We start from the raw sequence: 12,471 nt of genomic DNA, 5'->3' as shown, positions 1-12,471 counted from the left end.
ATGAGCTGCAGAGCAAGAATTTATCTGCTGCTTTTGCTCAGCCTCACTGTGGTCAGAGCCCTGCCTAGAAGCTCTCAGGACACAGGTAAGAATCTCTCTCTCGTTTTTAGCCTTCTGGGTGGTGCTCAAGCCTTGCACTCGGGGTGCTTTGGGAGCTCACTTTGCCTATGGGCATCTTCTGATGGGTCAGAAGGTCTCCTCACACCAAGGAAACCTTCTTGTGGCCTTCCAGGATCTGCAGGGGGCTCCAAGAAAGCTGGGGAGGGACTTTTGAGGCTGTCAGGGAGGGATAGGACTGGGGGGGATGGAGCAAAACAGAAATGGGGAGATTCAGATTGGATGTCAGGAAGAAGTTGTTCCCCACGAGGGTGGTGAGAGCCTGGCACAGGCTGCCCAGGGAGGTGGTGGAAGCCTCATCCCTGGAGATGTTTGCAGCCAGGCTGGAGGTGGCTGTGAGCAGCCTGCTGCAGTGTGAGGTGTCCAGGCCCATGGCAGGGGTTTGGAGCTGGCTGAGCCTTGAGGTCCCTTCCAGCCCTGACAGGTCTGTGATCCTAAGTTACCCAACAGAAGCACATCTGACTGATTTCTTTGTGGGCAGCCTGAGCTGTGCTGCTTCTTAGCAGCTTGAACATCTCTGCAGCATGAGGGATGGCCCTCAGTGATTACTGGGAGGAAGGGTGCTGGAGGGGAATTCAATCCACCACTGATCTGAGGGACTCCAACCCTTGCTGAACCCTGCTGAAGGAAAGCCTGTGGTTGTTCCAGGCTCCCTCCATGCCCACAAGGAGGTGAGGCAGAGAAGTCCCAAGTGATGCTACCTTTAGGTGGCTGCTCAGAGCAGCTAAGCTATGCTACTGCTCTGTGTGGCCCTTTGCAGAGGTCTTTCTCTCTCTTCACCACCTCCTGAAGAGCCTACAATGACCACACCTCACTGAGGTGACAACTGAGACCCTCCAGGAGTGCATGGCTCAGGTGCTCCCTTCCACTCAACTTGTCACCAGTAGCCAACTTCTTTCCTCTTCAGGCCCTGCAAAGGCACTGGGATGGCCCAGGAGTGCAAAGCAGAGCTGGGGGTTGTGTCTTTACCTCATGCTCCCACCTCAGCTGATGGCTGTGTCCTTATCTCCTGTTATCACCTCAGCTGTCACTCCTGCACTGCTCAGGGCCAGCAGCTGATCATTGCTTTGACTCCTGTGAGCCTTTTACACCTTGCCAAACAGTGAGACAGCAGCAGCTTGAAATGGGAACAGGCTCCTGGGAGTGTCTGCTCAGCCACTGGAGCATCCTGCCCAGGGAGGTGGTGGAGTCACCATCCCTGGAGGTGCTCAAGGATCTTGTGGCCATGGCACCTGGGGACATGGGCTGAAGATTGAGGTCTTCTCCAACCCAGACAATTCCATGGTTCTATGACTGGGAGATGAATATTCTCTGGCAGACCTTACTGAAGACCCAGGGGCCAAAGGAAAGATGATTTGCTCAGGACCTTGCCATTAGCCTTCCTCTGGGCCAGTCCCCAGCATGGACAGAGGGATGCAGCCCTGAAGTTTTGAGGAGCTTGGCAGACCAGTGCAGCCCTCAGTGGTTTCTAAAGCACAGCAAACCCCTTCCTCTGTAGCTAGAGAGTGGCCAAGCTCCCCTTTAACTAGCTCAGGTGAGGCTCAAAGGTGTCTTGTGAAGTGCTTACTCCATCCTGGGAAGTGCATCAGCAAAGTCACTGAGTGCCCTCCAAGGTTCAGTGCATCCCTGCCTGGAGCTGGGCAGGGAAACTCTCTTGCCCCTGCTCTAGTGTAGGGGAGAAAATCCTCATCCTCCTGCTTCAGTCACCTGGGAGGCTCAGCCTTGTGCCTTCTCCCCCCAGTACCCCCAGACACCAGCACCAACCCCCCCAAACCTGCTCAGTGAAGCACTCCCTAACCCTTTGTGTTCAGATGGGTTTGTTTGTTTCAGAGGAAGGAGCCAGCATTGCCCAGCGCTTTGCTCAGCTGCAGGAGGATAACTTCAGAGCCGTGTAAGTGGTCCAGGGAAGCATTCTGCTTGCAGGTTTGTTGCCAGGAGCATGCCTTGGCGTCCTGGAGGGCCAGCAGTTCTCCATGGGCCAGCAATGTGCCCTTGTGGCCAAGAAGGCAAATGGTCTCCTGGGGAGGGAGGGAGGCATCAAGAGTGTGGCCAGCAGGTCAAGGGAGGGACTTCTCCCCCTCTACTGTGCCCTGGTGAGACCACAGCTGAAGCTTTGTGTCCAGTTCTGGGCTCCCCAGCTCTAGAGGGACAGGAAGATACTGGAGAGCTATGAGGATGATGAAGGGCCTGGAACCTCTGTGTGATGAGGGAAGGCTGAGAGCCCTGGGGCTGCTTAGCCTGGGGAGGAGAAAGCTGAAAGGAGGTTTTATGAATGTTTGCAAACAGCTGAAGGGTGGGGGGCAGGGAGAAGGGTCCAAGCTCCCTTAGTGATGTCCTGTGATAGGAGACAAACTGGCACCCAGGAAGTTTCTCCTCAGCATGGGGAGAACCTTCTGTGCTGTGAGGCTGCTGGAGCCCTGGAGCAGGCTGCCCAGAGAGGCTGTGGAGTCTCCTGCTCTGGAGAGCTTCAAAACCTGCCTGGATGCATCCCTGTGGCACCTGCCCTGGCTGACCCTGCTCTGGCAGGGGGGTTGGACTGGATGATCTCTGGAGGTCCCTTCCAACCCTCCCATTCTGTGACCCTGTGCTTCCCTGACTTGCAGCTGGGCACTCCTGGTGAGCCAGCCACCCTGCCAGCCCTCCCCAGCCCAGGGTGACACAGCCCCTCTGCCTCACCCCTAGAAGGGACACAGTTGGTTTCCAGGTGGCCAGCCAGGGGTTTAATGCTGCTGCTGTGCTCTTCTGCAGTGCCATAGTCATGTTTGCTCAGTATGTGCAAGGAGGCTCCTTTGGCCAGGCAGTGAGAATGGCTGAGGAAGTCACAGCCCTTGCCAGAAGCTGTGCTGCTGGGGCCAGCGACAACCCGGAGTGCCTGAAGCCTTTGGTGAGATCATTCTTGCTTCTCCTGGGGCAAATGCTCTCAGAAGCTGCTCTCTACCCTGCAAGGAGGGTGGAATGAGGTGGGGGTTGGGCTCTTCTCCCTAGTCTCAAGTGACAGGAGGAGAGGCAATGGCCTGAAACTGTGCCAGGGGAGGCTTAGGTTGGAGAGGAGGGAAAATGTCTTTGCTGCAGGAGTGGTCAGGGACTGGAAGAGGCTGCCCAGGGAGGTGGTGGAGCTGGCAGCTTGAACATCAGCCCCTGCTGGGGCTCATTTGTTAGACACAGAAACCAAGCCTGGAGCACAACAGCTCCGAGCCGAGCTGGGGCTGGCAGCTGGACCTCAGCCCTGCTTCCTGGGGAGCAAGAAAGGAGACTTCCTCCCTTGCAGGAGCCTGGCTGGGAGCAGCAAGCACAGCTCCTGCTGCCCTGCAAGCTGCAGCACACAGAGCAGGGAGCCTGTGGGGCTGCTCCCAGGAGAAAGGGGCTGGATGAAGCTGGGAGTTCAGGGGGCTTGAAAGCCACCTCCCTGCCCAGGCTGTCTGGGCATAACAGCAGGCATCAGAGCTTGAGAAATGCTCACCTGGAGGGTGTAGAGGTCAGGCTGCTCTTCAGACACTGAGTCAATTCAGGCTGGGGCTTGCTGCCTTAAAGCAGCCTCCTCAGAGAGCTCAGAGAGCAGAATGTGCTCCTCACCCCAGGGACCTCTTGTGCCTCCTCACAGGACAGGATTTTCCTCGACACCATATGCCAGGAGGAAGACCTCCCCTGGCTTTCTGAGTGCTGTGCTAAAGAGGACCCTGAAAGACACAGCTGCCTCCTCTCCCTGAAGAACTCCTCCAGAGCCTTCACTTCTCCTTTTGACAGCACAAATGCTGAAGCTGTCTGCAAAAACTACTCACAGAGTCCACAGCCACTGACAGCACAGTAAGTAACTCACTCATGGGTTCAGGAGGCTGGGGACAGCCATGCAGCATCAGCCAGCACAGCCAGCCTGAGATCCTCTGCAGCCTTCCCCTTGCTCTGATTGCCCAAGGTGAATTATTGGTGTAAGGCACCTGGCATCTTCTGCCACCTCCTGCTTTGGAGAGAGCTCAGACAATCTGCCCTTAATTTACTGTGGCCTATGGTAAGGACCCGCCTGAAGCCAAGGCTCTCCCTGTAAAAGCCAAGCAGGAGCTTGGCTGCCTCTCAGCCAGAGCTGGCAGCATTTGAGACTTCAGTTTGCAGCCCCATCAGAGCTCTCCAAGACGAGCACCATGATCACAGAGACACAGGGAGGGACCTCTGGAGATCATCCTGCTGGGGCAGGGTCACCTAGGGAAGGTCCCACAGGAACACAGCCAGGTGGGGTTGGAATGTCTCCAGAGGTGGAGACTCCACCACCTCTCTGGGCAGCCTGCTCCAGGGCTCCAGCACCCTCACATCACAGCAGTTCCTCCTCCTGTTCAGGTGGAGCTTCTGATGGTCAGGTTTGTGCCCACTGCCCCTTGTGCTGTCCCTGGGCACCACTGAACAAAGCCTGGTGCCATCCTCCTGCCACTCACCCTTAGCAGCTCTCATGTGCATGCATGGCAGGGTGCTGCAGGCCCCCACCCCAGAGACCTTTCCCTCTTGGTTTCAGCTTTCTCTACGAGGTCTCCAGGCAGAGGCCTTTCCTCTACGTCCCAACCATCCTGGCCGGGGCTGCCCGCTACGAGGAGACCTTGAAGAGCTGCTGCAGAGGCACTGGAGCCCCCACTCCTGACCCAGGGGAATGCTTCCAGAGACAGGTGCTCCATGGCAGCTCCCCAGGGTGCAGCCACACACAGCACTGCAGCAGGGGACGGCACCAGCCCACCTCCAGCGGCTGGAGCTGGCAGCAGAGTTCACCTTGGTGAAGGACAGGCTGAAATGAAAGTCACAGCTCGAGCACCAAAATCATAGAGTCACAGAACTGGCTGGCTTGGAACAGAGAGGGTGGAGTCCCCATCCCTGGAGGTGTGGGGACTGTGGGGCCATGGCACCTGGGGACAGGGTTTGATGGCCATGGTGGTCTCAGGCTGATGGTTGGACTTGGTCTTAGAGGTCCCTTCCAACCCAAACCTTTCCATGGCTCTGTGTTCCACACCATGGGATGTGTCATGCCCTGCAGAGGGGACTTGGCCAGGGGGAAATCACTGCTGGTCAGCAGGTGGGGAGCAACCACAGGGCACATCACTGGGCTTGGGCTTTGCTCTGCTCTTGTTACATCCCTTGGCAGGGTGGTTGATTACTGTCATTACTGAGAGTTGCCTTCTCTTCCACTTCCATGCTCTGCCTCTTCTGTCCACCAGGCACCCAAGGTGGTGAAGCCAATAAAAGAAGATGGCCTGAGGCAGGAACACACCTGTGGCATCTTGGAGAAGTTTGGAGAAAGGACCCTCCAGGCCCTGTGAGTTGCCACTGCTGCATGATGAGGATGGGATGGATGCTGTGTGGTAGCTATGGGTGGCTCCATACCTGCACACTGCAGTGACTCTGGCCCCCAGCCACCTCCTCTCTGTGTGCAGGTCCCTGGGAGCAGCTCCCCAGGGAGTGGAAATACAGATTTCATAGATTCACAGAATGGGTTGGGGTGGAAGGGACCTTGAAGACCATCCAGTTCCAACCCCCTGCCTTGGGCAGGGACATCTCCCACCAGCACAGCTTGCTCAAGGCCTCATCCAAGCTGCCCTTCAACACCTCCAGGGAGAGGGCAGCCACAGCCTCCCTGGGCAACCTGTTCCAGTCTCTCCCCACCCTCACTGCCAAGAGATTTTTCCCACTCCCCAGTCTCAGTCTGCCAGCTCCCATCCCTTGCCCCTCCTCCTTGGCACTGCACACTCACCTCTGACTTTCTCTCCCCGAAGCTCACCTGGGTCTTCAGATGCCTCTGAAAAACCTCAGCTCTTGGCTTTGAGGGACTTGCTGTGAAGTTCAGTGGGAGCAGGGGGAGACCCTTCCTGAGCAGCTGGGCCACCTCCTCCCCACTAAAACCACAGAGCCACGGAAAAGACCTCGGAGACCACCGCGTCGGCGCCGCCTCGGCCTCGCACCACGGGCACAACCACCACCAACCTTTGCTCTCTCCTTCTAGGAAGCTTGCTCAGATAAGCCAAAAATTCCCCAGGGCTGACTTTGGCACCGTGAGCAAGCTGGTGCTGGACGTGGCTGCCATGCACAGGGCCTGCTGCCGCGGGGCGACGCTGGACTGCACGAGCGCCAGGGTACAGCTCAGCCTTTGTGGCTGCAGAGCCTGCCTGCAGCTCTCCCCTGCTTGCTCTCAGGCTTTTGCTCCCTCTGCTACAATTGCCTTAATTCCCCCTCTCTGGTTTTTCCCTGTTGGCTTCCCAGGAGAAGATCCTGCACTTCATCTGCAGCCACCAAGCCATCCTGTCGAGCAAAATCCAGCAGTGCTGCGAGAAGCCTCTGCTGCAGAGAAGTGAATGCATCATTAGTGCAGAGAACGATGACAAACCTGCAGGCCTCTCCCCACACATCAGGGAGTTCATAGAGGACAAAGGAATCTGTCAGCAGTTTGCCCAGGAAAAAGATAAACACTTGGCCAGGTGATGTGGGACCTGCTCTGCCCTGCAGGGTGGCTGCTTCAGCATGGGAGATGGCACTGGAGATGCTCTGTGAGCACCTAGGCATGGGGGCTGTGCAAGCTGATCTTAGCCAAGCATCTCCCAGCCCTAGAAGGGGGGAGAGTAGGGACAAACACAGGGCAGGGCAGGACTGTTTATGGCAGAGACAGAACAGAAGGAACATGTGAAATGTAGGCACCAACAGCTCTGACCCCGAGCCCAAAACACAGCTCTGGGCTGCTCCTAAGTGGGAGTTCCAAAACACCTGAGCCAGACTCCTGTCCTGATTTAGAGGATTGGTCCAGGGAGGCTGGAACTAGATGATCTTTAAGGGCCTTTCCAACCCATTCCATGACTTCTCTTCTGGCCATGCTCTATTCTGCAGTGAAGCCCTGAGGCTAAAGCTGGGCAAGAACCCCACAGGGTGCAGCTGGAAACTACTCCAGTATGGTTTAGGTAGGAATGGAAACAGAGCCAGAGCCACATAAAGCTCTGAGCTGGGACCATGATGTGCATGGGACTGGCTCAGAGGCTGCTGTGCTCCCTTCAGCCACCTTCTGCTTGGGGCCATCCCAGGCTGGGGGCACAGAACGCTGTGGGACGCTGGGAAACCCTCCCTGCTCCACCAGGACGCAGCCACCCCGGCTCTCCTTACCTCCTGAGGGCAGTGGGTTTGGCAGCTCTCTAACCCGGGGTGCTCCACCCCTGGCAGGTTCCTGTACGAGTATGCCAGGAGACACCCCGAGTTTTCTGCTCAGATGCTCCTCAGGATCGGGAAGGGCTACGAGGAGCTGCTGAAAGAGTGCTGCAGGAGCGGGGCCCCGGAGAGCTGCTGCCGCAGAGGGGTGAGCGCTGCTGGGCTCCACACAGCACCTGCCCCCCGGGGCTCTCTGCCAGGCAGGAGGCTGGCACAGGGTCTCCTCAATGAACCTCTCTCTCTGTTGTTCCAGGAGGAGGAGCTGAAGAAGCACATTTATGAGACAGAAAGCGTGATGAAGTCAAGCTGTGACATTTACAAGGAGAAAGGGGATTACTACTTCCAGAACGAGTGAGCACCTCTCAGGCATTCACACTGGGCACTGCCTGGGCTGGGGCAAAGCCACTAAAAGCCAGGCTAAAGGCCACCACTTCACTGCTTGGACCAGCTTTTTAACAGCTTTTAGGAGTTTTCCCCTCTCTTGTCCAACACAACGTTGTGGCCTCTCAGGGGTTCCTTCCTTAACAAGCTCCTGAGGTTCCTCCTTCACCCAGCTCCTGGGGCAGGGAAGTGGCAACTTGAGCCATCTCCTGTCTGTGCCTCCTGTGACACTCCTGCTTTAGAGCTGCATCTGGAGCTGCAACTGAGAGCCACAAATCTGCCCCCAAGGAGGCTGCTGTGCCTTTTGCAAAGGCTTGGCTGCCTGCAGCAGCTCCAAACGCTCCTGGCTGTAGCAGGACTCCAGCTGCAGCAGAGAGCAAACCCCAAGCAGCTGAGCCATGAAGTGTGTTCCAGCACAACATGCAGGCACAAGCCTTGTGGAGCAGCTCTGGCCCCAGTTTGCAATGTCAATGGAGCACCTGCCTGAGCTCAAGCTGGGGAGCAACCTCAGGGACACCAACACACTGCTGTGTGCTCAGCCTGGCCTCAGCTGCCTTCTCTGGGGAGGCAGACTGGGCGTTGTGTGCTCCTCAGGAAAGGGCCTGAAACTGTGCCAGGGGAGGGTTAGGTTGGAGATTAGGGTTGGAAGAGGTTACCCAGGGGGGTGGTGGAGTCCCCACCCCTGCAGGGGCTCAAGAAACCTGTGGCCATGGCACTTGGGCCCATGGTGGTCTTAGGTCAATAGCTGGATTCAATCTTAGAGGGCTCCTCCAACCCAAACAGCTCTGTGGTTTAGCTTCACCAGACCTCTGGCACTGGAGGCTTGCAGTGAAGCTCTCACACAGACCTGAGGTTTTGAGCAGCAGGCTCAGCCCTGCTGTTGTGCTGATGAGGCTTCTGTGGGGTCTGGCTGGAGCTTTGCACAGGCAAAGGCAGCACCTTGCTCACTGCTGCCTGCTGGAACCAAAAAGACCATCAAAGGAATCAGAGGAGATCAGGGAGTGACAGGACTGGGGGGATGGAGCAAAACTGGAAGTGGGGAGACTCAGATTGGCTGTGAGGAAGAAGCTCTTCCCCATGAGGGTGGTGAGAGCCTGGCACAGGCTGCCCAGGGAGGTGGTGGAAGCCTCCTGCCTGGAGGTGTTTGCAGCCAGGCTGGAGGTGGCTGTGAGCAACCTGCTGTGGTGTGAGGTGTCCCTGCCCATGGCAGGGGGTTGGAGCTGGCTGAGCCTTGAGCTCCCTTCCAGCCTGAGAGCTCTGTGATTCCATGATCATTCCAGGCTCCTCCTGAGCTTCACCAAGAAGATGCCCCAGCTGACATCTGCAGAGCTGATCAAGTTCACCAAGCAGATGACCACCATTGGCTCCAAATGCTGCCAGCTGAGCCAGGAGAAGCTGCTGCCTTGTGCTGAGGAGAGTGTGAGTATGTCAGGGCTCCAAGGGTCCCTCTGCCAGAGCTGAAGGCACCCACTGGCACCCTGCAGAGGGCAAGAGGTGGTTTGTGAGGGCATCACATCACTTCTGTGGGCAAAGAGCAGTCCCTGCACCACACCTACACGGCAGCTGAGCTGTTTTGCTCTGCCCAAAGTCAGCCTTCAGTAGCACAGAGAGGTTCTGTGCCACAGGGTTTCATTTCAGCCTGGGGTGGTTTTGTCCCTCCCCCCAGAGCAGCATCTGCTGCAGGGATGGTGAAAAATGACCTAAGATCCCTTCCCCCCCACCTCTCTCTGTCAAGCTGGATCTGGTGCTTGGAGAAATCTGCAGGAGGCACCTGAGGGATCCTATCAACCCAGGAGTCTGCCACTGCTGCAGCAGCTCCTACTCCTTCAGGAGGCCCTGCCTGGGGAAGCTGGAAATCGATGAGAGCTTCGTGCCCTTGTCCTTGACTCCTGGGCTGTTCACCTTCCCTGAAGACCTCTGCACCAACCAGGAGGAGAAGCTGCAGCAGAGGAAGCAGGAGTAAGCCCTGCCTGTTGTACTCATGCCCCCTGTGTCTCCTGCTTTTACCCTGGCAGTGCTGCCCTTTCCCCTTGCCCACATCCCACACGCTCCTGCAGCCTCTGGAAAGCTGTTTGCTTGCCTTGCTCAGAGGACAGCTGCCTGCTGCCCCCCACACAGCCACTGCAAGACAAGAAATCCTCCTTGGCCATTACCTTGTGCTGTGGGGAGACCACAGCATCCTGGAACCCTCTGGAACCAGCTGTGGGGTTTGCTCATGGTGCAGCAGCTCCAAACCTGAGCCTTTTGTTTCCCAGGGGAATGGGGCACATCTTTGCTCCCTGCTGCAAGCATGGCAGATGAAAAGGGGGCTGGAGGCAGAGGGTGGCCAGTAAAAGCCCAAGGACTTTGCAGCACCTGGGCTCTGGAGGCTCTCAAGACCCATCTGGATGTGTTGCAGAGTGACCTGCCCTGGGTGACCCTGCTCTGGCCGGGGGGTTGGACTGGGTGATCCTCCAGAGGTCCCTTCCAACCCCCACCCCCCATTCCCAAAGGGGAGCTTGGGAGCCCCGTGCTGAGCTGCCAGGCTCAGAGGGGTGTGCTGCTTTGCTTGCAGGATGCTCATCACCCTGATCAAGTACAAGCCCCAGATCTCACAGGCACAGCTGGCCTCGGTCACCGCCGCCTTCGCCACCATGAGGGAGCAGTGCTGCAGGCAGAGCAGCCCGGGGGCCTGCTTCCAGACACAGGTACAGAGCTGCAAGGTGGCTGTGGAGCACTGACAGACCCTGACTGAGCCTGTGCACAGCTGGCAGGGAGAAAAACCTCACCCAGAGCTGCCAACCTCACACCTCTCCCCCAGCCTCCGTCCCCCTCCTCCCACTCCCCTCCCCCAGCACACACAACTCATCCACCTCCATCCCTCTCCTCCTGACCCTACTGCCCAAGGGTATTTTGGCTTTTCCAGGGTCCAGAACTGATAAAGAGAAGTGAAAAGCTGTTGTCAGCATAAAGGAGCTCCCGTGGCACGTCAGGAGCCACCTGCTGCCCCAAGGAAGCCCCAGAGCTGAGCAGCAAGCACAACCTCTCTGAGCCGCACCGAGGAGCAGGGCTTGCCAGCGGGAGGAACTGCTGCAGCTCTCGACTCACACCTGGTGGGGTCGTGATGCTTCAGCTCCAGCCCTCTGCAACCTGAAGGAGGCAATAGGTGCCTCAGAAAGCCATCAAATGCCCCACACGGAGCCCTGTGGAGCTGTAAACCTGGGCTGTGCTCCGCTGGCCTCGCTCACAATTAAACCTGATTCATTAACAGGGGGCAGAAAGCTGTGTGCAGACTTCGTCTGGGGCTCCTCTCACTGAGAGTCAAAACGCTGTGCAAGCTTGAAACCAGCAGCAGCAGCTGCATGCCAGTGCAAGGCACCTTGAAGAAGCCACCTCCTGCTCTGATCAGCCCTCGGGGGTGTGAGGGTGGCTTGGGGTCCCAGGCTTGGTTTGGCAGCCCAGTGCTGATGGCACAGCAGCAGTTCAGGTGGAGCAGACACTCCAGCTGCTGACTTGAGCTCAGTCCAAGCCATCAGCCCCAGCAGCTCCCTCCCCTCCATCTCTCACTGCTGTGTTACCTTGAGCACCCAGGGCTGCCTTGGAAGCAGCCCTCCCCTGTGCTTAGCTGCCACAGATGATCCATTCAGACACTCACCCAACTGGATCCCACTGCCCTTAAAGCCCAGCAGGCTCCAGTCCCAGTCTGTGCCTGCCCAGCACCTCACAGTCCCAGCTCAGCACCCTCACAGTCCCAGCTCAGCACCTCAAGCAGAAGAAACAGAAGCTCAAGCATTTAACATCAGATGGCAAAAACTGGCTCCATTCAGCAACTGGAGCACACCTCCTGGGCATTGATTTCATCTCAGGCCCATGAGTCACAGCTGTTCCCCAACACCAGCTCAGGCAGGGAGAGGCTTTTCCTATTAGATCCATCCCACACCATTTCCAGGCAATGTTTTCATAGGTTCCCAGAATGGGCTGGGTTGGAAGGGACCTTGAAGCTCATCCAGTTCCAACCCCCTGCCATGGGCAGGGACACCTCCCAGCAGCCCAGGGTGCTCAGAGCCTCATCCAGCCTGGGCTTGAACACCTGCAGGGAGGGAGCATCCCCAGCCTCCCTGCCAACCTGTGCCAGTGTCTCCCCACCCTCACTGGCAACAATTTCTTCCTAGTCTCCAGTCTCAGTCTGCTCTCTTCCAGCTCCAATCCACTGCTCCTCACCCTGTCACTCCCAGCCCTTGTAGAAAGGCTCTCCCCAGCTTTCTTGAGGCCTCCTTCAGGTACTGGAGACCTTTTCTGCCCATGATTTCCTCCCTGCTAGTGTCTCTTACCTGCTAAGCCAAAGGTGCCCAAGGCAGAGCACGAGACAGCAGGTCAAAAAGACAAACTACCAGAGTGGGTTTATTTACATCTCTACAACATCAGCTTCAACCCTGAGCACAGCTCAGGCAGGCAGGAGCTGGGGCCAGCCTGCACCAAAGCCTCTGCCCACCCAAGCTGGGAGGTTCAGCCTCTCCACAGAGCATTCCCAACAGTGAACAAAAGCCAGGAACAAAACCCCACAGAACCTTGCTCCAAACACTGATGTGCCTCCAGGAGCAGCTCCAGCAGTGTTTCTGTGCCTGAATCCCTTCCCACCCTGAAGTGCTGAGGTGCTGCTAAGGGGGAAGCCTCCATTCCTGTTGCCCTGCTGGTAGCTCAAAGCCTAAGCACGTTGGGCGTCTCCTGGGCTGGAGCCAGTGGGGCTTGAGGCTCTTGCACAGGTGCCTGTTTGAAGCCAGGTGAGCACCTAACTGCAGTCTTGGACACAAATACCTCTGGCCACTTAGCTCT

At 57.4% G+C, this 12,471-nt stretch overlaps 1 protein-coding gene across 1 annotated transcript; it reads left to right on the top strand.

Moving 5' to 3' along the window:
- Positions 1-10,609, top strand: LOC104297140 (alpha-fetoprotein). Its single transcript, XM_054172741.1, has 14 exons — positions 1-85; positions 1,948-2,008; positions 2,866-3,001; positions 3,719-3,921; positions 4,619-4,766; positions 5,310-5,407; positions 6,092-6,221; positions 6,349-6,563; positions 7,294-7,426; positions 7,532-7,629; positions 8,940-9,078; positions 9,395-9,618; positions 10,214-10,346; positions 10,565-10,609. Exons 1-14 carry the CDS (start codon positions 1-3, stop codon positions 10,607-10,609), a joined length of 1,848 nt encoding a protein of 615 aa, XP_054028716.1.
- Positions 10,610-12,471: the final 1,862 nt, after the last annotated feature.

Source organism: Dryobates pubescens, chromosome 24 (assembly GCF_014839835.1).
Source record: "Dryobates pubescens isolate bDryPub1 chromosome 24, bDryPub1.pri, whole genome shotgun sequence".
Lineage (NCBI taxonomy): Eukaryota > Metazoa > Chordata > Aves > Piciformes > Picidae > Dryobates > Dryobates pubescens.
This window is presented reverse-complemented; position numbering and strand designations above follow the sequence as displayed.

Coding starts and splice junctions, on each gene's coding strand:
- LOC104297140 (XM_054172741.1), top strand. CDS start 1: ATGAGCTGCAGAGCAAGAATTTATCTGCTGCTTTTGCTCAGCCTCACT. Junction 86..1,947: donor TAGAAGCTCTCAGGACACAG/GTAAGAATCTCT, acceptor TGTTTGTTTCAG/AGGAAGGAGCCAGCATTGCC. Junction 7,427..7,531: donor AGAGCTGCTGCCGCAGAGGG/GTGAGCGCTGCT, acceptor CTGTTGTTCCAG/GAGGAGGAGCTGAAGAAGCA.